General features: G+C 47.7%; 6 protein-coding genes across 11 annotated transcripts; 3 read left to right on the top strand and 3 right to left on the bottom strand.

Annotated features, from left to right (window-relative positions):
• Positions 1-814: 814 nt before the first annotated feature.
• On the bottom strand, positions 815-7,968 carry LOC144033884 (WD repeat-containing protein 36-like). Of its 2 annotated transcripts, none has more exons than XM_077542269.1 (22): positions 7,768-7,968; positions 6,315-6,342; positions 6,125-6,225; positions 5,942-6,059; positions 5,648-5,780; positions 5,439-5,493; positions 4,799-4,931; positions 4,561-4,733; positions 4,359-4,479; positions 4,229-4,294; positions 4,069-4,158; positions 3,855-3,997; positions 3,675-3,792; positions 3,439-3,604; positions 3,259-3,367; positions 2,828-2,907; positions 2,661-2,768; positions 2,350-2,587; positions 1,660-1,770; positions 1,494-1,575; positions 1,236-1,423; positions 815-1,085 (listed from the first exon to the last, which is right to left on the bottom strand). In XM_077542269.1, the coding sequence occupies exons 3-22, from the start codon at positions 6,194-6,196 to the stop codon at positions 936-938; spliced, it is 2,454 nt and encodes an 817-aa protein (XP_077398395.1). In that variant the 5' UTR covers positions 6,197-6,225; positions 6,315-6,342; positions 7,768-7,968; the 3' UTR covers positions 815-935. The 2 variants fall into 2 exon arrangements, with proteins under 2 accessions (XP_077398395.1, XP_077398393.1); XM_077542267.1 differs by lacking the exon at positions 7,768-7,968 and adding an exon at positions 6,544-6,853.
• orai1b (ORAI calcium release-activated calcium modulator 1b) lies at positions 7,449-9,868 on the top strand. Of its 3 annotated transcripts, none has more exons than XM_077542273.1 (2): positions 7,449-7,830; positions 8,638-9,868. In XM_077542273.1, the coding sequence occupies exons 1-2, from the start codon at positions 7,708-7,710 to the stop codon at positions 9,190-9,192; spliced, it is 678 nt and encodes a 225-aa protein (XP_077398399.1). In that variant the 5' UTR covers positions 7,449-7,707; the 3' UTR covers positions 9,193-9,868. The 3 variants fall into 3 exon arrangements, with proteins under 3 accessions (XP_077398399.1, XP_077398401.1, XP_077398400.1); XM_077542275.1 differs by lacking the exon at positions 7,449-7,830 and adding an exon at positions 8,266-8,280; XM_077542274.1 differs by lacking the exon at positions 7,449-7,830 and adding an exon at positions 8,304-8,546.
• LOC144033885 (MORN repeat-containing protein 3-like) lies at positions 9,862-13,275 on the bottom strand. Of its 3 annotated transcripts, none has more exons than XM_077542272.1 (6): positions 13,070-13,275; positions 11,738-11,895; positions 11,510-11,667; positions 10,872-11,034; positions 10,472-10,659; positions 9,862-10,061 (listed from the first exon to the last, which is right to left on the bottom strand). In XM_077542272.1, exons 2-6 carry the CDS (start codon positions 11,880-11,882, stop codon positions 9,999-10,001), a joined length of 717 nt encoding a protein of 238 aa, XP_077398398.1. In that variant the 5' UTR covers positions 11,883-11,895; positions 13,070-13,275; the 3' UTR covers positions 9,862-9,998. The 3 variants fall into 3 exon arrangements, with proteins under 3 accessions (XP_077398398.1, XP_077398397.1, XP_077398396.1); XM_077542271.1 differs by lacking the exon at positions 13,070-13,275 and adding an exon at positions 12,821-13,045; XM_077542270.1 differs by lacking the exon at positions 13,070-13,275 and adding an exon at positions 12,463-12,716.
• Positions 13,276-13,489: 214 nt separating this feature from the next.
• On the top strand, positions 13,490-14,384 carry uqcr10 (ubiquinol-cytochrome c reductase, complex III subunit X). The gene is made up of 2 exons (XM_077542218.1): positions 13,490-13,913; positions 14,089-14,384. Exons 1-2 carry the CDS (start codon positions 13,773-13,775, stop codon positions 14,134-14,136), a joined length of 189 nt encoding a protein of 62 aa, XP_077398344.1. The 5' UTR covers positions 13,490-13,772; the 3' UTR covers positions 14,137-14,384.
• A 660-nt stretch (positions 14,385-15,044) lies between these two features.
• eif2b1 (eukaryotic translation initiation factor 2B, subunit 1 alpha) lies at positions 15,045-19,482 on the top strand. Its single transcript, XM_077542217.1, has 9 exons — positions 15,045-15,299; positions 15,576-15,677; positions 15,746-15,882; positions 16,008-16,124; positions 16,590-16,702; positions 16,768-16,836; positions 17,445-17,520; positions 17,595-17,720; positions 18,370-19,482. The coding sequence occupies exons 1-9, from the start codon at positions 15,287-15,289 to the stop codon at positions 18,523-18,525; spliced, it is 909 nt and encodes a 302-aa protein (XP_077398343.1). The 5' UTR covers positions 15,045-15,286; the 3' UTR covers positions 18,526-19,482.
• ddx55 (DEAD (Asp-Glu-Ala-Asp) box polypeptide 55) lies at positions 17,850-23,737 on the bottom strand. Its single transcript, XM_077586395.1, has 14 exons — positions 23,410-23,737; positions 23,286-23,336; positions 23,095-23,181; positions 22,642-22,733; positions 22,460-22,522; positions 22,116-22,265; positions 21,525-21,714; positions 21,383-21,465; positions 20,937-21,068; positions 20,772-20,864; positions 20,583-20,697; positions 19,935-20,103; positions 19,561-19,856; positions 17,850-18,705 (listed from the first exon to the last, which is right to left on the bottom strand). Exons 1-14 carry the CDS (start codon positions 23,515-23,517, stop codon positions 18,580-18,582), a joined length of 1,755 nt encoding a protein of 584 aa, XP_077442521.1. The 5' UTR covers positions 23,518-23,737; the 3' UTR covers positions 17,850-18,579.
• Positions 23,738-23,767: the final 30 nt, after the last annotated feature.

Raw genomic sequence — 23,767 nt, 5'->3', positions numbered from 1 at the left:
GTAGCCTTTTGTCTAGCATGAACACATCAAAATGGCTGTTAAACGTTTTGTTATTGAATAAATGTTGTACCCCAAATTTTCACTTTCCCCAAAACATTTCCTTATTGCTTCGATTAGAATTAATTTAAGGACTGGATTTCAAACTTGTGGTTGGCATTTATTTTGATATACTTTAAAAGGGGAACTCATGGCAAAATTTTTCTTTGCACTAATATATTGTATGTGCCCCACTAAACACAATATTCTGATTAATACTGTACTGATTTTGTGCCGTAAGAATGAAAAAAGTGGATTTCATCTGCTTTACTATTCTTCCCAATATATTTTCAGATTAAGAGCTATCTAATGTTGAACATGAAGTAAACTTGTCAAATTCTGCACATTTTTTAAATTGTTAAATAGAACTTGACCCCAAGTCTCCACAAATGTATGCGTCTTCGCTCATCCAAACTGGAAACGGAAACAAAGTTGATAGGTCAACACCCGGAAGTTCCGCCTCCTCCGTGGCACATAGTCCATATGAGAGCAGAGTTTTTATATATTGATTCTTTTTGTTTTGGTATTTCTTGTATACTTTTTAATTTATTTTTGGTTTAATTTTGTGTGATTTATTTATGACTATATAATATTTTTTTTAATTATATAGGGTATATGCCACACATAACTAAACAAATAACTAATTCAATACATTTTGTTTCATCCAAGAGGAACTTTCATAATTATATGTGAATGTTATTTTTCTTAATCATTTTAACATTGTTACGTACGCACTCTTGCTGTCTGCTGATGAGCTACTCGTCACATCAATCTAAGATTCCCCAGACATGAAAGCTTTTATTTCGAGACAATATTCGTGTTGCATGAAGTCACACACAACTTTTTATAACTGTAAACAAAGCAGCACATTGACACGTAGAAAACCGGGCGATGCGTGTTCACAAAAGTGCACTCTTGGCGTAGGCCAACAAACAAAGCGATTGATTGAAGGACGCCCGTAGCTCCGCCCATCCCGCCTCCAGCCGCGAGGAGAGGCGGACCAAGGCTTCCATGGCGACGGCATCCTGAGCCAGCGAGCGCAGGTGAAGCTGTCAACAGGATGGCAAAATGTGGTTCAACGTGACGGGCAGATCCAAATCAAAATGCCAACGCAGTACAAAAGGATTTGGACACAATGTCGGTCCACTAAACAAAAAACAAGTCGAGTGGTTCTATTCCCAACGCAGTCCCGGTCTTACCTTGAGAAACAGCGACAGGTAGGCGTGAGCCAGATCAAAGTCCCGCCCACTGGCCAGCATGCTGTCCGTCATGCCAATGAAGGCCAACAGGAGGCTGTCGGCTCCGCCCCCTTCCGGCGACAGACCGGCCAGCTCCACGGACACGGCCGACGGACCCAAACTTTTCAACAGCTGCACGGCAACGGCGACTGAACGGACGGCAAAAAACAAACGTCGACATGGAATCGCGATGGACGTCATTTGCGTCAATGCACTCACATGACTCCGTTTCAAGACCTTCCTGCAGAGCACAGCTGAACTTTGACCTCTGGGACGGCAGACTGCAGCTCAGCACCTTGGACTGACGCGCACGCACGCACGCCATTGTTCATATGAGCATCGTGAATGTTGTCGCACGTCAACGTGCACGTGGTGCGACGCCAACCTGCGTTTCCCGCTGCGGGACGGCGAAGCGCGGCGTGAGGCCCGGCACGGTGGGCAGGAAGAAGGGCGCCGACGCTCCAGACACGGGCGCAGTCGGCGCTTTGTTCCTCCTCTGCAAACAGACCGTCGTCATGGCAACATCGCGTGCGTGTCAGGGGACCCAATCAAGGTTAGAGTTCACAAATCAACTGGAAAGTCAAGTGAAAAACATCTTTCGAACAAAATGAAAAGGAAAATAAACTAACGAAAAAAAATGATTATAGCAAAAAAAAATCCATCTTTGTCATCATACTTGTGCTCTTTGAAATGTATTGATTTCCATCATCCGAGCTGCAGAACGAAGGTCATTTATTGGCGAAGTCTACGTCACGAGCAGTGACGATTATCGGCTGGTTTGACGCATATCGACATTTTTTTTTCTTTTAAGCCAACAGTTGATTAAAAAATGGCTTTTCTCTACTACTTGATGACCTTTTCAAAAACAAACAAAAAGTACTCCATATATTTAAAAAACTAAAACTGACAAACTCACACAAACAAATAAAAAAAACAAAAGCTAACAAAGTTGCTGTACAAATGTTTTTAAACTAACTGAATGTATTTATTTATTTTCAAAAGCGTCCCGTGCTCATCACGTGACGATCATGTGCTCTTGCACGTGACCTCGCGCCATGACATGAAAGGCTCGTACCTTGATGGCGTCCAGGCACAGCAGATGTTTCCATCTGGACTCGGGTAGCTGCGACAGCGTCACAAGCTCCGCCCCCAACTGCTCCGCCGAGCTGTACGCTTCGTCGGGCTCCTCCTCCTCCAATGTCACTTCCCGCTCGGCCTCCGGCGCCCCTCCCCCCGGCAGAGTCTCCGCCTCCGGCTGGTAGTCGGCCGGCAGTGGGCGGAGCCCCACCGGCCCGCACAGGCTCTTATTGGTCCTGAGGAGGAGAGCCGCTGCGTGATTGGCCGCCGTCGACGCCGAGAAGGGAACGTGAACATTTGTCGACTGACCACAAGCAAACGCCCAGGACGTCCACGTGCGACGTCGCCAGGAAGTCTCCAGTGGGGGACATGGACACGCCCACCGGCGCCATGGAAACCAGGAAGCAGTCCACCAGGCTGAACACGCAACCACATGTTGACACGGGAAGACACGGGAGGACACGTTGGGCTCTCACCTTCCGGAGGGGACGTCCCACGTGCGAATGGTGCAGTCCATCCCGCCGGTGATCAACCAGCGACCGTCGGGGCTGAAAGTCTGACAAAAGGTCAAAAGACGATTGGCACGTCGACGGCCAGTTCCCAAAAGTGTCGACGTCAGATTGTTGTCCAACAGGGACTCCAAAATCTCACGCTTGTGATTGGTCCCGCTATCTTGTTTTGTTCTTTGCTATATTAGCATGCTAACTAGCGCTGTTGTTAGCATGCTAACTAGCGCTGTTATTAGCATGCTAACTAGCGCTGTTGTTAGCATGCTCACGGGGCGTTTGGTGAACGAATCGTTTGCGTGGACCCGAGTCGAGACGCCAAACGAGTCGGTCACGTTTGAAAATGTCGGCCTGACCGCAAGGATGCTCGCCAGTTCCTCATTTGTTAGCGAGTCTCTCACCATGTCGTTGGTGTTGCCGTGGTGACCGGCGAACTTGCGGACCACTCGCTTGGTTTCCACGTCGACGATCAGCAGCGTCAAGTCATCCAGAGCGAGCGCCAGCATCCCGCTGACAGAAACAAGACCGTCTCGTCCGTCAGTGTGTTTTTGCCGTGTAGCGCCACGCTAGCCGTTAGCTACCTGTCCCTGTGCAGCTTCATGCTAGCGGGCGCCGCGTTGAGCTTCATCTGCTCTTCCTGTTTGCGGCTCTTGAAGCGCCAGAACTTGAGCAGCCAATCGGACGCGGCGGTGAGAGTCAGCTGATTGAGCGCGTCGCTGGCCACGCCTCGCACGGCGCCGCTGTGAGCTTTTGGAAAATGGCGCCGTTAACCGGAGACGGAAGCCGGCAGCGGCGGCGACGGCAACGGCGGCTTCACCTTTCTGCCCGTCTCCATAGCAACCGCGATGAAGTCCCGACTGCAGGTTGTAAACGTCGACGCGGCCGCACGAAGACCCCACAAGCGCAAAGTTCCCACAGGAAGTGATGTCCACGGCCTGGGATAGGAAACAGGAAGTGGCGTTAACGCGCACAGCTGTAAGGCGAGTGGGCTGGTTACCGTAGCGACAGAAGTGTTGCCGCCCCCCGGCGGGCTGAGGTGGTGCGCCCCCCTGGTGCAGCGCTGGAAGTTCCAGGTGGTGGCCGCCAGGCGACCGCGGTGACACGCCACGATGCCGTCCCAGTCCGACTGGCGGGCCGCAGCTGTGGAGAAAGGCGGTCAACGTCGCGGCGGCCATCTTGACTCTTACTCGTACGCGTGTGCGAGCGCCAACCGGAGGAGAAGGCGGTGATTGCGGGCAAGCGCAGCTCCTCGTAGGACAAGCCCTTCTTCTTCTTCTGCTCTTTCTTTTTATTGACGGAGCCTAAACACAAAAGCGCACAGTTGAAGAAGCAATCGGGTGGTGACGGAGGTGCGGGTGGGCGGAGTCAGACCGTGTCCAAGGTTCTTGTGGAGTCGTTCGTGGACGGTGGAAAAAGACTGCAGTGTCCCGTCTTGACCTGCAGGGGAAGAGACATTTTGTTTGGCCGTCCGCACGCCGCCGCCGTCCTCATTCCAGCTCACCTGCGCTGAGGATGTTTTTCCCGTCGTCGCCATGGTGACGGATGGCGGTGGGCGGGGCACTGTGACCCTGGCGATTTCTCAGCAACCTGGCCCCGCCCCCTTCCTGGTCAAGGATCCAGACCTGAAGAAAGCACAAAGAAAACGTGTCAGGCAATCGGAGGTCCCGCCGGCGGGAAGGAAGTGTGGCGACGGCGCCGACGACCTTGATGGCGTTGTCGCCGGCGGTGGTGATGAGAAGCGGCTCGCCGTGCACGAAGCTGGCGCTCACCGCCGTCTTGTGGGCGTGTCTGAGCTGAGCCAGCAGCTGCTGCCGCTCCAGGTCCCACAAGGTCACGTGACCTTGTGGGCTTCCCGCCGCCAGCGTGGGCGGCCCGTCTGTGGGCGGGGTCAGAGGTCACGCATACAAACAGCACCCTTAACACCTGCGCACACGCACACACCTGTCCGGAAAGCCAGCGACGTGATTGGTCCCCAGTCCTGCGCGAAGGCCATCAGCGTCTCGTCCAATCGGATGTTGTGAACGATGATGCGGCCCGTTGCCGTGCCGACGGCCACCACGTCCACCGCCGGGCTCTGTCCAGTTCACTTGAGGTCATTCACTGCCGCCAAAACTGACGGTTGCCCGTCACTATTGGCCAAAATTCACCGGAACTCGGAACGCCCGCTAAACCGCTGACGAGGTTTTTTTTCTCTCAGATTGAGCAAGTGTGAATGCAGTTGGGCTCATCGGTGCAGTACCACTTTGCGCCACAACAAGCAGCAGTGAGCTCGCTCATTTGACCTTTGCTCGTTCCAATGCAAACATTAGGTTCACTTTTTTCAGCGGGGATTCGGGCTGTGCAATTCGTCGGAATTCAATTACAATTTCAGTTATTACAAAATCAGCACAATCGTCCCCCAAAAATGATGAATACTAATTTCGAGTCCAGTTGTTTAAATGGACACATTTGCAACTTTTTTACATTTTAAAATAACTAACACCGGAACGGGTTTTCCAACCGTCTTTAAGGAGTTCCCTGAGGTCCGAATGTCAAGCGTATGCAAAAAATGATTTTGAAGTAGACGAGCGCACACACTCACCTGCTGCAGCACAGTGACACCTGCCGACCAGCCGGCAAACGTGTACAACAACTTGCTGGAACCGCAACACAAACGCACAACAACAACACAACAAGATTTGATTCGTTCGAAAAGGTTGAAGGAGGAGCCACAAATACGCCCGACAATTTGCAGATTTTCATTTGCAGCTCGTATGGTTGGACCGTCTGTTAGCGTGCTAGCATGCTAACCTGGTCTTGAGGTTCCAGAGCTGCAATGCACCCTGGGAACTTCCCAGCAGCACTTTGTTGAGGTACGTGCTGGGGTGCATCATGGCCGACACGTCAAAGGTGGCGGGCTCAAAGTGCAGCTGCAGGTAAACGTCTGTCAGGGGAAACCCAGAACGCGTCACAAACAACATGCCGACCACATACGCACGCACATTTATTTTGTTCACACTCATACTCATTGTTCACAAGCACACACACAGATATATACACACATGAGCAACACACGCACTGTGTGGCCCTAAGCTCCGCCCTCACCGCCGCTTTGAACGTCCCAGACGATGACAAGCCCGCCGCCGTCGGACGAGATCAGCTGGTCGCCGAAAGGAAGCAGCAGGCGCACTTCCTGTTCGTGTCCACGGTAGCGCATCACCACCTGGGCACAGAGAACATTCCAGGCCCCGCCCATCACACACTCGAGGCCCCGCCCTTCCCCCCGACCTCTTTGTTCCTGGCGAAGGCGTACACGAGCGTGCCGGCGGCGGCGAAGGCCAACATCCTGTCTGCCGCCATGCATGTGATGTCATCCTGCAGGCTGTTACCTAGGCAACCGCATCCCACAACGTCAGCCAATCAGGGCCAAAGGGGCTCGCTTCATTTTGTCGTCACGCCAAACAAAAACAATACTCACTGATGGCCACGATGCCCAAACGACTGACCTGGGAGGGGAAACAGAAATTATGTCACAAGACAAACGAGGTCATTACGAAAGGAGAGAACAAATCGAGGGTGGTTATGAACCATAAATGTAATGCAAAAGAGGAAGAAGCAGGATGAAAAAGGAAGGAACTGAAGATGGTAGGAAGCAGAGAAATAAGTCAGAAAAACACGAAGGGGGTTAGCGTGAAAACTTTCCTTACGTTGTAAGTGTGCAAACATTTCCCAACTGACGTCACCAGATAGAACTCCCGGTGTTTGCGATGATAACGCAGTACGTGCGGCACGTGGTTGCAGTAAAGTCCCAAAAGTCGGAAGCCGCTAAACAAAATACTTCCGCCTCCTCCCGCCATCAAAACAAACGAGTTCAAAACCGCTGGAAGCGACACAAAGCCTAAACGAGGGCAACGAAAATACGAGAAATTGGCCCAGGCGAGCCCGAGAAAGAAGCAGATGGAGTGGGCGGGCCGCAGCAAAAAAAAGTCCGTGTGGAAAAGTGCACTAACGAAACAAGGGTTCCGCTCATTCATAACGTAATTATAAAAAGTTCAATAAAATGTTGCAAAAGCTGATCATTCTTGTATAATAACATATTGTGGCTGGTTAAGATAGAATGCTTCTCAAATGGTTGAGTAGAGGCACTTGATACCCATTACCCAGATTATATTTGTTTGTAATAATAATAAGAATATTAAATTAAAAAAATAAAAACCGCTAGCCAATCAACGTTTTTGTTAAGGCGGCAATATGTTCCCAAATATGTTTCATGCCTGCACTTTAGCGATAATTTAATCCATCTTTTGCCATTGGCCGAGTAAATTCGCGTGATTCTGGTTTAAATAATCCCTTGTGTAAAAAACTAAAAAAAACGGGCCAGTCACAGGGTTAGCAAATTTATAACATTTGTAAATAGATTTTTGAAATGAGGTCAAGACGCGAGACGAAGTGACAGGAGATACTTGCGGGATAGTGTGAACGCTCGCTTTCTATTGGCTGAGTGAGGATGAGCGCTATAGCCATTGGATGAGTAAAGTCAGGTGACACCGATTGGCGCTGACAGAAAACGAAAACATTTTTTCTTCTTCATTGTATTCACGTTGTGTCCAGTATGTTAAAATAACGTAGCTACTACTCCCGCTCCCCCCTCACCAAAAATAAAAACACGAATGTGTAACTTGTAATGCGGATGTTGCGATCGCCCTTCGCAAAGACTTGTGGGTAATTTACAGCCGGAGCGGCACGAGACAGCTGACAGAAAAAAAAAAAGCTTTTTCCTTCTAGTTAGCATAAGTCAATGTTTCTTTCTACGCCAGCAAATGTAATTATGCTCATCGTCAACTGCTGTTCTGAAGAGTAACGAGCCGTTCATGCGCAACATGAGCATCAGCGAGCATTCCCTGCAAGCTCTATCGTGGAGGAAGCTTTACCTGAGCCGGGCCAAACTCAAAGCTTCCAGTCGGACCTCCGCGCTGCTCTCCGGATTCGCAATGGTGACGTCCTCGATTGTCTAATTCACACAATGCTGTCGTTATGCTAACTCTCTAAATGCATCGAATCAAGAAGGCGCACTCATTTACGTCCACAACAATAGTTCACATTGTTCTACCTGCTCGTAGTTCGTGTTTGTTGCTAGGCAGAGTTCAGAGGCGGTCGTAAGTGGCCAATCGTAAAAGTGGCACGTGCCAGCCACGCCCACTAGGCTGTTTGACGACGTGCTAACGCAGGGGTGGCCAAGTTGGGTCCTCGAGCGCCACTATCCAGCCTGTTTTCCATGTCTCCCTCCTTCAGCGCAGCTGATTCTAATGATCAGCTCATCAGCAAGCTTTGCAGAAGCCCGACAACGATCCTGACCATGAATCAGGTGTGTTAGTGGAGAGAAACATGGAAAACAGGCTGGATAGGGGCTCTCGAGGACCCAACTTGGCCACCCCTGTGCTAACGTGAGTAATGAAATACTATTAAAACAAGCAAACATACATGTTTTGGTAGCTAATATAGAAAGTCCAGTCAGTAACTTGAGACTATAATCGAGATCCTTCTGGAGTATTTATCTCGAGATGAGAACCTTCTCTGAATGTTGGTCTCTCCTCTCAAGACCGGAACCTTGTGTCCGGACTGAGTTAGGACTAGTGTTTTCTCTTGGCACTTGACCATTTACTTCTATTGGACCAGAAGAGCAACATCTGTAATTGGTGCCCTCTCTCTGGTGAGAGAAAATATTTGTCGCGTCAAACGTTGTCAGAAAAGAAATGTTCAAAAGTCCGAAGCGTGTCGTTCTCACCCGTGTTGGCGTTCAGGTGGCCATGGTGGAAGTGCAGCTGGACAACAGCTACCCGTACCCGCCGGCGCTGCTGATCGCCTTCAGCGCCTGCACCACCGTCTTGGTGGCCGTGCACCTTTTCGCCCTGATGGTCAGCACTTGCATCCTGCCCAACATCGAGGCGGTCAGCAACGTGCACAACATCAACTCGGTGAGCGAGTCGCCGCACGAGCGCATGCACCGCCACATCGAGCTGGCCTGGGCCTTCTCCACCGTCATCGGGACGCTGCTCTTCCTGGCCGAGGTGGTGCTCCTGTGCTGGGTCAAGTTCCTGCCCGTCAAGCCCAGCAAGGTGGGCAACGGCACGGTGTCGGCGGGGGTGGCCGCCGCCATCACCTCCACCTCCATCATGGTCCCCTTCGGGTTGGTCTTCATCGTCTTCGCCGTGCACTTCTACCGCTCGCTGGTCAGCCACAAGACGGACCGGCAGTTCCAGGAACTGGAGGAGCTCTCCAACCTCACCAGGCTGCAGAACGAGCTGGACAATCGAGGCGAGTCGCTGTTGCCTTCGCCGAGCTCGCATTTCCCTTAGAAGCTACGTGAGAGGGCGAGCGAGCGGCAACTGGCGTGCCGCAAACTCGCCAAAAACTCCTCAGCGCAAGATCATCGGTGAGATCGGGGGAGGGGGAGGAAAAAAATGCTGCGAACGCACCCCAAACCACAGGATAACATTTCACACATCCCATAATCGGACCTTGTGGAAATTTGGCCACTTCGGACAAGTCGGTTCCTCACCAACTAACAACTTCATTACCTCCCGTTTATTTTGATCTTATTTGAACATCAAAGTTGTCATATTGCATGAAACTTGAAAACACAAAAGTCTTAACTGTGAATGTTTGTTTTCTTTAACCACTTGAACCCTCTCTTGTGTCTTGCCTGCTGTTTAGCGATTATCCTTCGTGATAATTGCTTTGATAAAAACTGTACTTTAAAAAAAAATATATCATTTTGATCACGTTACTGAATGTAACCGTTTTTATTTGTACGTCTCATCTTGCTGAACGGGACGTAACCACTTGGTGGTGAGCCTCACTTTTTACACTGGACTCGTGCATGGAGAGACATTTTTGCTGTTGTTATTCTTTATTTTTCTTCACAAGCTGGAAGAAAGCGTTGCGCATCTTCAATGTGTAAAAATATACTCACAGCGGACATTGGAAATGTCTTAAAGCCCATCAGGAAAAATAAAGCACCTGCTGATGGCGTCAGTGCCTTTTATTACAAATGAGTACAATTTATTATTTTATACATATAAAAATATATATATATAAAATTTATATATAATTCATATAAAAAAAAAAAATATATATATATATATAAAGTTGCTTCCAGACATCAGCAATCAAAGTGACCCGACTGAGCTTCTTGTAGAACTGTCTTCACATCCACTAGTTTTACCTAAGGGGAAAAAAAGAGCTACTTTATTTAAAAAAAAATACAGTAATAAAACGTAATATAAAGAATGAAAGTGCTTGTATTGTGATTTCATTCATTGCAGCCAGTTTGTTTTTTCGCCCCCAAATGAAACGAGTCTGTTTGGAGCGGGCCAGCTGTGCTCGGCAACGCGCGGCATGTTTTTTTTAATCACCATGACGACCGTGGGCGGAGCTAGTGGGTGTGGGGCGGAGCTAGTGGGTGTGAGGCCGAGCAATCGGCCCCCACTTGAGGAACATTTTCACTTGCTGGAGGCGGCATTTGATCAGCAAGTTGCTCGTGTCGCGTCGGCAGTTAAGCTGCATTTTGCACCTTCGCTAACGTAGCATCTTGACTTCCTTGCCGATTTGTATGCAAGTGACCTATGACCTCACCTGTGGAATTGGACACTTTGCGGGCTGCGCCACGTGCTCCCCCGCCCCCAAGTCCTCCAGGGTCCCGCATTTGAGTTCCCCTCGCACCCACAGGCCTCGGTACAGCTGGCCTTTGTCGCAGTAGTACAACTTCCCGTTGCCGCTTTTCTCGCCGTCCCTCCAGGAACCCTCGTACCAGTTCCCGTTTGCTTGAGACGGAAGAAATATCAAATAAGAAAGATTTTCAAAGAAAATTCATCTGGAACCTCCAAAGTGAAACACAATCCACCCCGACAAGCCAGGAAGATGGATGGGGCGGATAGGGCCCCCTAGTGGTGTTTTACAGCTATTGCAAGACTATGTCCCATCTGTGTATTAATGTTCTGATCATGGAAGACAAGTCAAGCAAAATGGGCGTTACCATAGCGACGGATGCCAAGACCGTGCTCTTTATCCGAGGTCCACTCTCCCTCGTAGACGTCTCCGTCGCCGAAGAGCATCCTTCCCCAACCGCTTCGCTGGTCCTCGCGCCACTGGCCCTCATACACGCCAGAGCAACCCTTGTAAAAGTAGACGCCGTGACCCTAAGGAAAGAAAAAACGCAAATGTCAAACTCCCGAGTGAGTCAGTGAGTGGACTGGAAAATTTGGAAAAGTCATCAATGAAATTGGGTGAGCGTGTTTAGGATCAGAATTTTCTCCAAAATGAAGTCTGCTATTTAAATATTAAACAAAGATTTTTTTTAGTTGACGAAACCTTGAGGTAAAATTTAAAAAAAAAACTTTTGTCAACAAAATGAAATGAAAATGAAAAAGCTTTTTAAAAATGAAAACTGAAACTACATTTACTTTTAAAATTAGATTTTTGTTGTGCTTTTACTGCACAATGCTTACGTGATGTTTTTTTTTTTTAATGTTGTGCACAACACAAAATTGTAAAAAAGAAAAATACATTAAAGACGATGCTAAAACTAAACTAAAACAAAGCATGAAAAAACGTAAAGTATTCAAAACCAACAAACCTGTTTTTAAAAACTACAAATGAAAAGTCGTTACGTACGTGCTTCATCCCATTTTCCCATTGGCCGGCGTACTTCTTTGCATACGTGTTTGTGTTGGCTCCCAAAACACTTTGGATGCCGTAGCCGTCGCGTTTTCCCAACTTCCACTCGCCATTATAAATGCTGCTGGACTTCTTGCGCACCTGAATTCCCCTCCCTTGAATATGAGCAAAGAGCATCAATCAGTGCTGTCAGATTTTGTTTTTCAAGTCACGTGTCACGCCCACCGTGCTTGTTGTCGTCGAGCCACTCCCCCGCGTATTCGTCTCCATCGACGGAAAAATACGTAGCACGAGTGCCGCATTTCTTGGATTGATTTTCCAGCAAGGCCGAACGTGACGGATTCCTTCCAGCTGCTTTAAGGAATGGCATCCTGGCAACAAAACTGCAATTTGATGCAAAAATGACGCCATTGAGGACTATTTGTTGTGAGGCAAACGAAGATTTTGCATTTCGGAGAGACAATTTAAAGGCACACTTCAAACAACTGTACATTCTCATCAAAAAGTGAGATATGTTACTGAACAGATGCACGCACTTTATATCAATTTGTACCAGCAGTTTACAAAACAATTCACTCTCTCGGCTCGGGGGTAACAGAACTCTAGCACCCTCTACTGGTATCATAGCGGTAGCTCTATGGGGTAGATGCCACGGACTTCCAACTTTTGGGTTTTACACATCAGCGCCGTTTCCGGCCAACACTCGCAGCCTCGCACCCGTCGATGGGAACGCACAACCGAGGTGCACAAAGGCGGAAGCGCAAGTACTGGGACGCAGCCCAAAGGTCGCAAACCGGAAACGGAAACAAAGTTGATGGGTGAAAACCCGGAAGTCGGAAGTCCCGCCTCCTCCGTGGCGTAGAGTCCATAGCATATGGGTTGAAAAGGGGGTGGTCATTTCAAACACACACACCGCACACCAACTGTAAAGTATAACAATGCAGACTCACTGGAAATATAATAGAGTCAAAAGTAAAATGTTCATCTTTAAAACGTATAGAATCAAAAGTTACTTAGTTAATTTAAAATTCATCAATAACAAAAGAGAAGACTCAACTACAACACAACAGCCAATAGCGCGCTTAGCTTCCCAAACAAACAATCTGTGATGCTTTCACGGCCCGTCCAGAGCGTTGGAAACTACCCAACCCACTCCCAAAGGTTGCTATAGCCTCTTGACTTAGCTTAACTTATTGCCAGGTGTAAATATAAGAATATAAAAAGTTCGGGATACCCTCGTCAATGTGACTTAACCTAGCATGTCGCTAAAACAGCAAGGTAGCATTTTCTTTTTTGTTAGGCACTTACCTGTCGAATAAATAGCAAGCAGGCCAACTCTGCGTCGCTCTTCAGCCCAAGCCGCTCCTTCGGAGCTCGGAAGCGGGTAAAGTGGTATACTTTCTTTTTTTTTTTCACTCAAGTCACTCAATTCAACATACCGTCTGCCCATGGTGACACGCCCCGCCCCACCCCGCGATTGGCTGGAGAGTAAGCAACTGTCTGCTTGGGTACACTGCTTTGATTTAAAAACAAAAAAAACGGGCACCTGTCTTGTACCTTTCGCAATGTCTGGTTCATTTTGCATGTGTGAACGTGTTTTCCAAGATGGTCATCTTCTGCGCATGGGTGTCACAGATCGTGCAGTGGTCACAGATCGTGCCATGACACAGGCCAACCAGTTAGAGGCAGCGGTCATCATGGCCACTGATCTATACATTACTGGATAGCCGATAGCTGAGCCCGGTTCAGGCAGAGCCGATCCAGTAATATATATATATATATATATATATATATATATATATATATATATATATATATATATATATATATATGGTCATGGCTGAATGGTGCGCAAAAACTGCGCGTCACCACTCCTTTGTTTCCTGTCTTTCACGAGTGGACAAACTGATTAATCCAGGTGTGTCAGGCCAATGTCGTATTGGTTACTGAGGTCAGGCACACCTGGATTAATCAGCTTGTCCACTCATGAAAGACAGGAAATGAAAAGGGCGGTATTGAGTTCAGGAAGTGCTGGATTTGTGCAAAGAACACATTGCGCTTGAAGAAATTTTCAACGCGCAACGCGATTTTTTTTATTATGTTGTAGCCACGTGTGACGTTTCCAAGAAAACCAAGCGCATGTAAATTGCGATTTGTTCAAGTGCGCTCGTTGCCAAATGCTTCGTTGAATGAGGAGGAATGGGCAGGGGTCACGGAGTCACGGCGCACGCGCAAACGCATCTACGACTCCACTCTCAACATGGCGCTTGCGAGGTCTGTGTACAATCTGCTCTTCAGGCGAACGTCCACTTTCGCCATAACCATCATGGTCGGCGCTGTCTTCTTCGAGCGAATATTCGACCAAGGCGGTGACGCAATCTTTGAGCAAATGAATCGCGGGGTAAGACGCTTTACCGGTATGCAAATCGTACTTTTATCCTGACCTTGCAGTCAGAGGGCGAAGCGCGGCTAGGTGTTAGCCAAGCTAGCTAACCCGCTAGCGCCAATTTGAACCTAAACAAAGTTTCTTTCTTCTTTTTTATGGTCATTTAACTGAGTTTTGTGTTTTATGTTAGAAACTATGGAAACACATCAAACACAACTACGAGAACAAGGACGAGTAATGGGGACGGCTGAAGTTCAAGCTTGTCATCATCCTGCCTGGACTCACTCACTTTCTCATCCACCGAACTAAACAAGAACAACCAACATGGACTCAATGTGCTTCAACTTGAGGCCAAAGTTTGACCAGGCGTCCGCAAAGATGGAGCAGCGGACCCCGACACATCATTCTCCCCATTCTTGCCATTTGTTCTGCCTTTGTCACCCTAGCATATTGTAAATGATTAAATTAAACATGTTGATGTCTCAATTGATTGTGCGTCATTTCTTTCCATTAGTATTAAGTCTGTCTCTATACCAAATTCTTTTGTCTGTCTCTATACCAAATTCTTTTGAGCCAAGGCACATATTTAACAGTACAAAAATGTTCACGCTGTGGTGCCTTGAGATACAAGTGACCCAACGTCATTCAGATGTTGTTTTTTGCTTTGACTTTTGAGGGTAAAAATGAGAAGCTAGCGCTGTATGGTGGCATTCAGCTGGCAAATGGTGGATATTTGAGCAACACGTAGACAGAAATCACATACTCAGGCATGCATCCTGTATCCTTGCTGTTATGTAAAACTTTTTTTTTTTTTTTTACTGCTCCCGGTTGGCCAAAGCAGACACACCAGAAGGAGCTAGAATTCAAGTACAAAATTATACAATGGTATTTTTATTTTTCCCTAATTAAAATCACATGACATTTATTTGACTTAGTTTTAGGGGAGGCCACAATGGATTTGTAAGTATTCCAATTAATTTCAATGCTAAAGATGATTCAGTCTAATTTTAATGTCATTTTTCTTTACGTCGCTGGCATGGTAAATAGAAGAAGAAAGTGTCTCATAAACAAACTCAGGTTAGAGGCAGCTTTCATGTGAGAGGTGGCGCTAAAGCCACACAACTCACATAAAGCTTCAACCGCTTTGTTCAAGGAAGAAGACCGCAATCTGACGTCATCTCTGCGCGACATGTCAACTCACAACAAAACGGCTCCAGAGCTCTGAACTGGCACCAAAATAAAAAGTTGCCTACACAAAGCGCGTGAGTTTTCTGAACGACAAAGATTTGCTCGCCGATTTGCCTTGAAGGAGTCGCAAGGAGTTTGAGATAAAGCGCGAGGGAAAAAAAAACTGCTGGCTGGCATCCTGAAAACGGAAGCGTGGCAGCATGAATGAAGAAGGTAAGAGAAGAGTTGAGAGAGTGGCCTTTCGTGTGTCTTGTCATTTTCTGTGTCCTGCCTTTTTGTGTCAATTTTATGCGTTTTTTTTTGTACATGTGCTGTTCTATTGTCTGGTCATTTGATGTGTGCGCGTGATGATGTATTTGTGCATTTATGCTGTCTCGCGTGTACCTTTTCCTTTTGTGTATTTTGCCCGTGCATGTGTTGTGCAGTCATGACATGTTTACTGCTGTTGCTTACTGTAATGGTGTGTTTTTCCTATTTATTGTGTTCCAGAGCTGCTGGAGTACTTCCGCGGCCAGCTGAGGCAGGACCCCGACGTGGCATCGGCGGTGGCCGCCATTCGCACGCTGCTGGAGTTCCTCAAGCGAGACGAAGGTGACGCCAGCCAGCTCGCCCACCTGTGTTGCCGCCGCTGTTATCATTGATGACCTTGTGACCTTCAGGCGAGACCCTCCTGGGCCTGAGGGAGAACCTGACGTGGGCCACCGACCGCCTGACCAGCGTGGACTCGTCGGTGGCCGTGTCGTCGGGCGGAGAGCTCTTCCTGCGCTTCATCAGCCTGACATGGCTCGAGCATCAGGTGGGACGCCGACCGAGGCGCAGCAAACGCTCAGTTCGGCCGGCAGACGCGTACCATTTCTCCGTATTCAAAGGCAAAGACGCCAGCATCTCATGTTTTGTTGTCACCGTGGCCACGGCCGGCAGGAATTGTCACGCTGCAAGAAAGTGATGGAGGAGCGCGGGCAGCTGTTTGTGGACAAGATCTCCATGTCCAGAGGCAAAGTGGCCAAGCTGTGCCACACCTTCATCAAGGACGGCGCCGTAAGCACTCGCACCACCAAAAAATGACCAGCATACGCTTTGATCCAGCTTAAATGCGGCAGGTGCTTGAGCACCAAAAACGTTTGATGTGTGCCAAGTTTGCCAGTAGGTGGTGCTGTGACAAATAATTGTAGATTTTTCAGGCTTGCATTCTTCTCAAATGTGACGTTTGGAAGAACGATAGATATCAAATATAATCATCTTTAAAAAAATAAATAAAAATGTTTCCCCTATTTAGGTATTTTATAAGCCATGCTGATATATATGAATCTATTCATTAATTATTAATATTTTTTATTTATTTATTTAGCGATATTTAAATACAGTGTTAATGTTCAAACTGTGTATAATGTGGCTTACAGTATGAAATAAGTTGTAAAAAGTTAATCAATTGTTGGGCCTGTAGTTTGGACATTTTTGCAATTTGGCGCAACTTACTTTGACCTCCTCTGTATTGCGGGACAGAAAATCCTGACGCACTCGTACTCTCGAGTGGTCCTCAAAGTGCTGGAGAAGGCGGCGGCCGAGAAGAAACGTTTCTCTGTCTTTGTCACGGAGTCACAGCCCGATGGTGCCGGGTGAGTTGCCGCCTCCGTTGCACATCCCGGCATTCTTCATTTCACCTTCATTGTTGTTGTCAAAGGCGACTGATGGCCGAACACCTGCGAAAACTCAACGTTCCTGTCACCATCATCCTGGACGCTGCTGTGGGGTGAGCAAGGAAAGGAAATAAATGGCCAGCAGAAAAAAATGCTCGTCTGAAGGGGTTAAGTGCGATTGGTTCATTTGGAATACAGCCACAACCGCCTTCTTAAGAGGGTGTGAACATTTTTGCAACCTGTCTAAAATAATATATTTATTCACACAGGTGACATTAACAGAGGAAAAGCTTTGAAATTGTTTCTTGGTCTCATTTTTTTCTTATCAGGAAAAACTTTTACATTTTTATACCCGCAGTTCTGCATGGCTGGCAATAAGCAGCATCCTCGTACCTTTTGCGTTTACTTTTTTTTATTATATGAAATATACCAAATTGTGACATGGAAAATTCCGGCCTGACGCCAAAGGTAAATTGTTAAAAGAAATTGGTTTGGAAAGTGTGACTTGCCCACAGAAATTCAACCTGTTCTCGTCACCAGCATCCAACACGAACACTAATGCCACCTAGTGGCAGGAAATTACCTCAACACGTGGTCGTTTTCCTGATGAATCCTCGAATTTGTTCCTAAAAAGTCGACCAAAACGTTTTTCTATGGAAAGGAATACATTTGTGGCCCCAATTGTCTTTTGTTCCGTTTGTTTTTGCTCTGCTTGCGTCAGGTACGTGTTGGAGAAGGTGGATCAGGTCATCGTGGGCGCCGAAGGCGTGGTGGAGAGCGGCGGCATCATCAACAAGGTTTGACGCCGTGCTTTGTTTTTTTTGCTCATGTCTTTTTTTCCCTTCATCTGGTCTCTCACCCCCGCCCGCAGATCGGCACCTACCAGATGGCCGCGTGCGCCAAAGCCCACAACAAAGCCTTCTACGTGGTGGCCGAGAGCTTCAAGTTTGTGCGCCTCTACCCGCTCAACCAGCAGGATGTGCCCGACCAGTTCAAGGTGAGAGGAACCAACTCCACTTTTGGGCGGGAATTGAGCTGACATGAAGGAATGTGTGTTGCACACATGCACAAAGTAGTGCTTTGGCGCTATATTGTGGCGTTGTGGTGCCAAGGAACTACGTGGGTAGTCATTTGAGGACCTTTATTTGGACAAAAGTAGTGTTTTACTACCCTCTTGTGGCATCCAGGTGCCAAGGAACCGAAATCAAGTGAGTTGAGGGGCATCATTTTTGGACAGAAGTAGTGCTTTGCCAATTCTCCGGTGCCAAGGGACGAAGCTGAAGTGAGACGGGGAACTGTGTTGAAGGGAGCTTCATTTGAACAAAAGTAGCACTTTGCCTGGTGCTTAGGAACGATGTTGACGTGTGTTGAGGTTCTTCATTTGGACAAAAGTAGGGCTTTGCCACCATTTTGGAGCATTTTTAACTATGACAAAGTCATTTGAGGACTTTTATTTCGACAAAAGTAGGGCTTTGCGGCCATCAACAACTGGGATGATGTGAGTTGAGGAACTTGTACAAAAGTTTTGACACCTTTCCTGTTTTTATTCTATGACGGCAAGTGTGGTGATGACTTTTTTTGTGTTGTTGGATGTGAAAAAGATTTTCCAAGCGAGCACGTGTGACCTGCCTGCTTTTTTTTGTCAGTATAAGGCGGACACGTTGAAGACTCGGTCCAACCTGTCCGAGGAGCACCCGCTGGTGGACTACACGCCGCCCTCGCTCATCACGCTGCTCTTCACCGACTTGGGCGTCCTCACGCCGTCGGCCGTCAGCGACGAGCTCATCAAGCTCTATTTATGAAAGGTCAATAAAAAAGACACATTTAAAAAAAAAAAAAGAGAGAGAAAAGTGTCCTTAATGATGCTCCCCAGACGTGATCTGTCGCTCAAAGTCCTCCTCGCAGATTTGGCCCTTCTTCAGTTTCTTGAGCAGACGCGTGTCCTTCAGGAGCTCGTCCACGTCCTCGTCCTCGTCCAAGCCCTGAGGACGAGCGCCACATTTTCAACTTGCTGCCACGGACAAATTGCGCTGCTTGTCACTTTTGCAGCTCGTTGCCGTGCGCAAATGTTCGAGCAAAGCAATTGGACTTTTCGTAATCAAGTTTGTCTTTTGTTTAAGTTCAAATTCGACTTGACAAATGTGTTGGCGTCTTCAGAAAATGTCATCAATATTACTATTAATAAATCTATATTATCATTAGCAGATCAGCTCAGATCCTGACCATGTTTAAATCGTCCCCGTCAACAGACATCAAGTTGATTTTGTATTTTTTTCACAAATCAGTATTATTGGTCGGTCCCCACGTTTATTTGTTTTGATTTTTGAAGCGGTTAAAGTAGGGCTGCAACTGTCATGATTATTTGAATATATGATGAGTCTCGATTATTTAGCCAATTTAGCTAAGTTAAAGGGATACTTGACTCATTTCCGGCAGTACAAAGTTCATATTTTGTCCAGAACGACGACCAATCATGGCTCAGTTTGCTGACCAAACCCAGAAAATAAGTGAGCCGTGATTGGTCGCTACATTCCCCAGCACAGGTGATGTCATCTTCAGTCGACAGCGAGTGGAAAAATGTGTTTTTAAAGGTATTCGTTGTACATGAAAATGAATGAAGTTACCAAATGCATTCTGGACAAAACATGAACTTTTGAAAAACTTTTGAAGACGTGAGGATTCCATCTGGCAGCAACGCAAAGTAAGAACGAGAGCTGCCATGTTTTAACGTCACTGCTTTCATTAAAAAAGAGGCCATATTTGGAGTTGCTGTTTGGTTGCTAACCTGTCAGAAAATGCAAACAACTTTGTAGGACGTGAAATGTGTCACTGGTCACCTGCGAGCGTTTCCTCTTGGTGGCGTTCTTCTTGCGTCGCTCCTTCTTGGCCTTCTGTTTGGACCACGCTTGCTTCCCGACGGCTTTCTTGGGCCTCGCCTCGCCGTGGTCGGCGTCCTGCCGCCGCTCCGCCAGCATCTTCTGCCGCAGCTTCTCACGCTGTTTGTCCTTGTAGCGAATGGTCTCCGTGTCCAACGGCGCCGGCTGGAAGGCGGGGAAACTTTTGCCGCGCAGTTCCGGCATTTTGGGCAGGCGAAGGAGCGCGAAGCCGCGGGCCACCGAGGAAAAGTCCAAATCTGCGGGGGAGAAAAGGGAAAGACAAAAAGTCAGGAGGGGGGAAATGGATTTTCAACGGTGATTGTGGAAGATGTGACCTTTGACCCTGAAGATGAGGCTGCACTCGTGCTTGGCGTAGGCCTGCACGTACGACACGAAGGCCTTCATGCCCTTATCGAAGATGGCGCGGTCCGCCTGCGCCAGCGCCTTCACTTTGGGCAACACGTCCACCACGTCGCTCACGGCGGCCATTTTCTGCAGCGGGCACTGCAGGATGCCAAACGAAGAAGAAAGAACAAAACTGCTCAAATAAAAAAGAAATAAAGTCAAAATTAAAATGTCATACCAAGAATAGAAGTCAAAAATTTAATGCAAAAAAATTATATAAATGAGGAAATAAATATAAAATAGTCCAAGATTAAATGTCCATTTATATTATTTTTTTGTATTTATTTTTTTATATCTGTTTTTATTTTCACTTTTATTTATATATTTTTTATTTTGGCGTTTTTGGTCAGTTCAGTTGTATTTACATTTTTAGGTGACTTTATATATATATATTTTTTTTTTGTAAAAAGTCTATTTCAAATCTTGATTTTACAGAAGACTTAACAACCAAGTAAAATACACAAAATATGATTCTTATTGATTTTAATAATTCCTTTTTTTTCACTGGGCTGCCAGAACAAATGAACGGCCTTTGCATTCATTTCAAAGGCTGAAGACGATTGGAGTCGCGAGCTCACCTTCTGGTTGATGGACAGGAAGTTGACGTAGGACTCCTCCATCGGCATCAGGAAGACCAACGCGTTGCCGTGGTTACCGATGCGCGCCGTGCGGCCGCAGCGATGCACGAAAGCGCTGGGAAGGAGGCGGCGGGCGTCACGCCAACCGCTCACATGCTACAACGTGCTACGCTAACGAGCGCCACTGACCTGGCGCTGCTGGGGGGGTCGTACTGCAGCACCCAGTGGACGTCGGGGATGTCGATGCCGCGCGCCATCACGTCCGTGCACACCAGGATGCCGCTGCAAACACCGCGCGGCCAGCGTGAGGCGGCCGCTGGGACGGACGGAGGGACGGACGTCGGGCGAGCTCACCTTCTGAGGGCTCGGAAGTCGGCGAAGATTTTGTTGCGCTTGTGTTTCATCTTGCCGTGGATGCAGTGGACGGGGACCTTCTTCACCAGCGTCTCCAGAGCGCGGCCAAAGTACTCCACGCAGGCGCACGTGCTGAGGGGGGGGAGGAGGGAAAAGCGGCGCCAGAAGAGGATGATTTAGCGGAGGAAGAGGATTAAGCAGGATTAAAAAAGGAGGAGAGCTGCACAAGGTGGGAGGGGGGGAGGAAAGGGAGGATGGAGGGAAAGATGAGGAGAAGAGGAAGAGAAGGCATTGGAGGATGAGGAAGATGAGAAATAAAAATGGAGTCGAAGAGGAAAGGGGAGGAGCAGCAGCAAGATGAGAAAGGAGGAAGAAGAAGAAGAAGAAAAGACAAACGAGAGGAGCGTGACATGACAGCCGTGAAGACGCCGCCGCTGACGGGGCACCTGAAGAAGACCAGCTGCTTCTGATGTTTGTGTTGCCGTAGAAACGCCACCAGCTGGTTGAACTTGTCCTCGGCGCGACACACCTGAAGCGGAGCCAACGTGAGTGGCGTGCGCGCGCACACGTGACGGGTGCGCGACTGACCGTGTAGTAGTTGCACAGTGTGGACGGCGTCCTCCGGGTGGCGCTGTCTGCAACGCCCTTCTCCTTGACGGCGATGCGGACCGGGTTCCTGAGTCCGGCTCGGACCAGCTTCTCCAGTTCTTGCGTCTGCGTGGCCGAGAACAAGCCGGTGCGCCGCTGCTTGGGCAGGAAGCTCAAGATGGCGTTCAGACTGCCGGGAAAGAGCTGCGGTTAGTGGTTAGCGGTTAGCGGTTAGTGGTTAGCGTTAGCGGTTAGCAGGTTAGCTGCAAGAAAATCATCGAAAGTGTCAAGTCATATTTACAACTACTTGAAAACGACTTGGGTGGTGGCCAGTTTACTTGGGTGGCCCGCCCAAGTATTAACATGATGTGGGAAACACTGTAGCTAGACGATGCGCAAATCACGTCACATCCGCAGACAGAGGGAGGGAAATTTGAACCCGGATCCAGTTGGAAAACTTTTGGCCAGAGGCTTGACATCCAAAATGGTGATATTGATCTCATATAAATTCGCTACGAGATTGGTCAGCGGACCCGAGGGTCAAAGTAGCAAACTTGTTATCAAGTGAATGTCGACTTGACCTCGCCCTACCTGTTCTCAAAGCCCATGTCCAGGAGTCTGTCGGCCTCGTCCAGAACCAGCACGTCCAGACTCTTGACCGAGCTGGCCAGGTCCACGCCGTCCCCCTTCCTGCGGAACATGTCCTCCAGGCGGCCGGGCGTGGCGATCACGATGTTAGCCCTGCAACAACCGATCACTCATTGAATTTGACAACATGGTGGACCTTAGGCAGGGCGCGGCCATTTTGCACTTGCTGTCGACTGAAAATGACATCACAGTGCCAAAGGGCTCAGCTAACAACCCTTTGCTGGCTTTGGTCATGTGACGTTTGTCAAAATCATTCAGCTGTAACACTACATTACATCCGACTTTACCCGTTTTCCTTGAACTTTTCCACGTCCTCCATCGGGTTGTTGCCTCCGATCATCAATATCTGCCTGGAAACCAGGAAGATAGGAAGTTAATTTGTGTTAAAAAAAAAAAGGCTTGCTGTGCTACAATCGTTCGGTTTCATTTGGGTACTTTTCACGCATATCGTCGATACGGGTCACCTTACGTGAACTGCGGAAACTTCTGAAGGAAGTGTCCAATCACTTCGCTGATCTGCATAGCCAGCTCGCGCGTGGGCGTGACCACCAGCGCGCCCACCTGCATGTCAAAGAACAAGAATAATCGCATGTGAACACATCACAAATGAACACACCAGTAAATTCCTGGAATTTTACGTACAATTCCCATGAGAAGTTAATGTGGGGATTTATTTATTCATTCCTTCCAAATTGCAAACTGAATATTGACGGTCATTTAATGGAAAGCTAGCATATTGTTAATCCAACAGGACAGTTGCCTATGCCATAATTAAAAGTTTGAAATTGTACTTTGTTGATTTGATAACCGTACGCACTGTCTTAGGAAATTATGCTATAAGGCTATCAACGTTCAAGAATGAATGTAAACAATTTCATGCAAAGTAGTGAGCTCTCCTTGCCCACGTGAGGGCATCACACACCTGCATCTTCTTTAGCTTCTCTTCTCTCCTGAGCAGAACCTCCAGAACAGGAATGACGAACGCCAGTGTCTTCCCACTACCAGTCACCTACATGCAACATCACATCCAATCAGAGAGAGAGAGAGAGAGATATAGAGATATAGAGATATAGAGAGATAGATAGATAGATAGATAGATAGATAGATAGTCACCGCCTCAGCAGCCACATCCTTGTTGCTCATAAAAAGTGGGATACAGACAGCCTGGAGGAAAAACGTTAAAAAAAATGTTTACCTGATCAAGTTGAACATGTCGATTTACGTCCATTAAACATACCTGGACGGGCGTCATATGTGTGAACTTGAGCTCGCAGAGCGTCTCTAAGATTTTATCGTTTAATTTAACAGCTAAACGGTCCCACGTTCCGTCTGTTGTGTTCTCCATGCTGGGGGAAAAAATAGCACGTCTCGAAGTGGTTAGCCTACGCTAAAGCTACCACATGTGATGTTTACACTTCCGGGTTGTGTTTATGGAGTCACGTCGAACGAAAGAGCGGAGTAAAGGTTTTAATTAGAAACTGTGGGTATTACAAATTCGGACGATTCGGAGAATTAATAGAACTTAAATATTTCCTGAATTAATTTACATCGTCACCCTCACCCAGGCTAAAAAACTAATTTCATCACAATGCTAA

The sequence above is a fragment of the Vanacampus margaritifer genome, chromosome 14 (assembly GCF_051991255.1).
Source record: "Vanacampus margaritifer isolate UIUO_Vmar chromosome 14, RoL_Vmar_1.0, whole genome shotgun sequence".
NCBI classification, from domain to species: Eukaryota; Metazoa; Chordata; class Actinopteri; order Syngnathiformes; family Syngnathidae; genus Vanacampus; species Vanacampus margaritifer.
The sequence above is the reverse complement of the archived record's forward strand: the minus strand, read 5'-3'. Positions and strand labels throughout refer to the sequence as shown.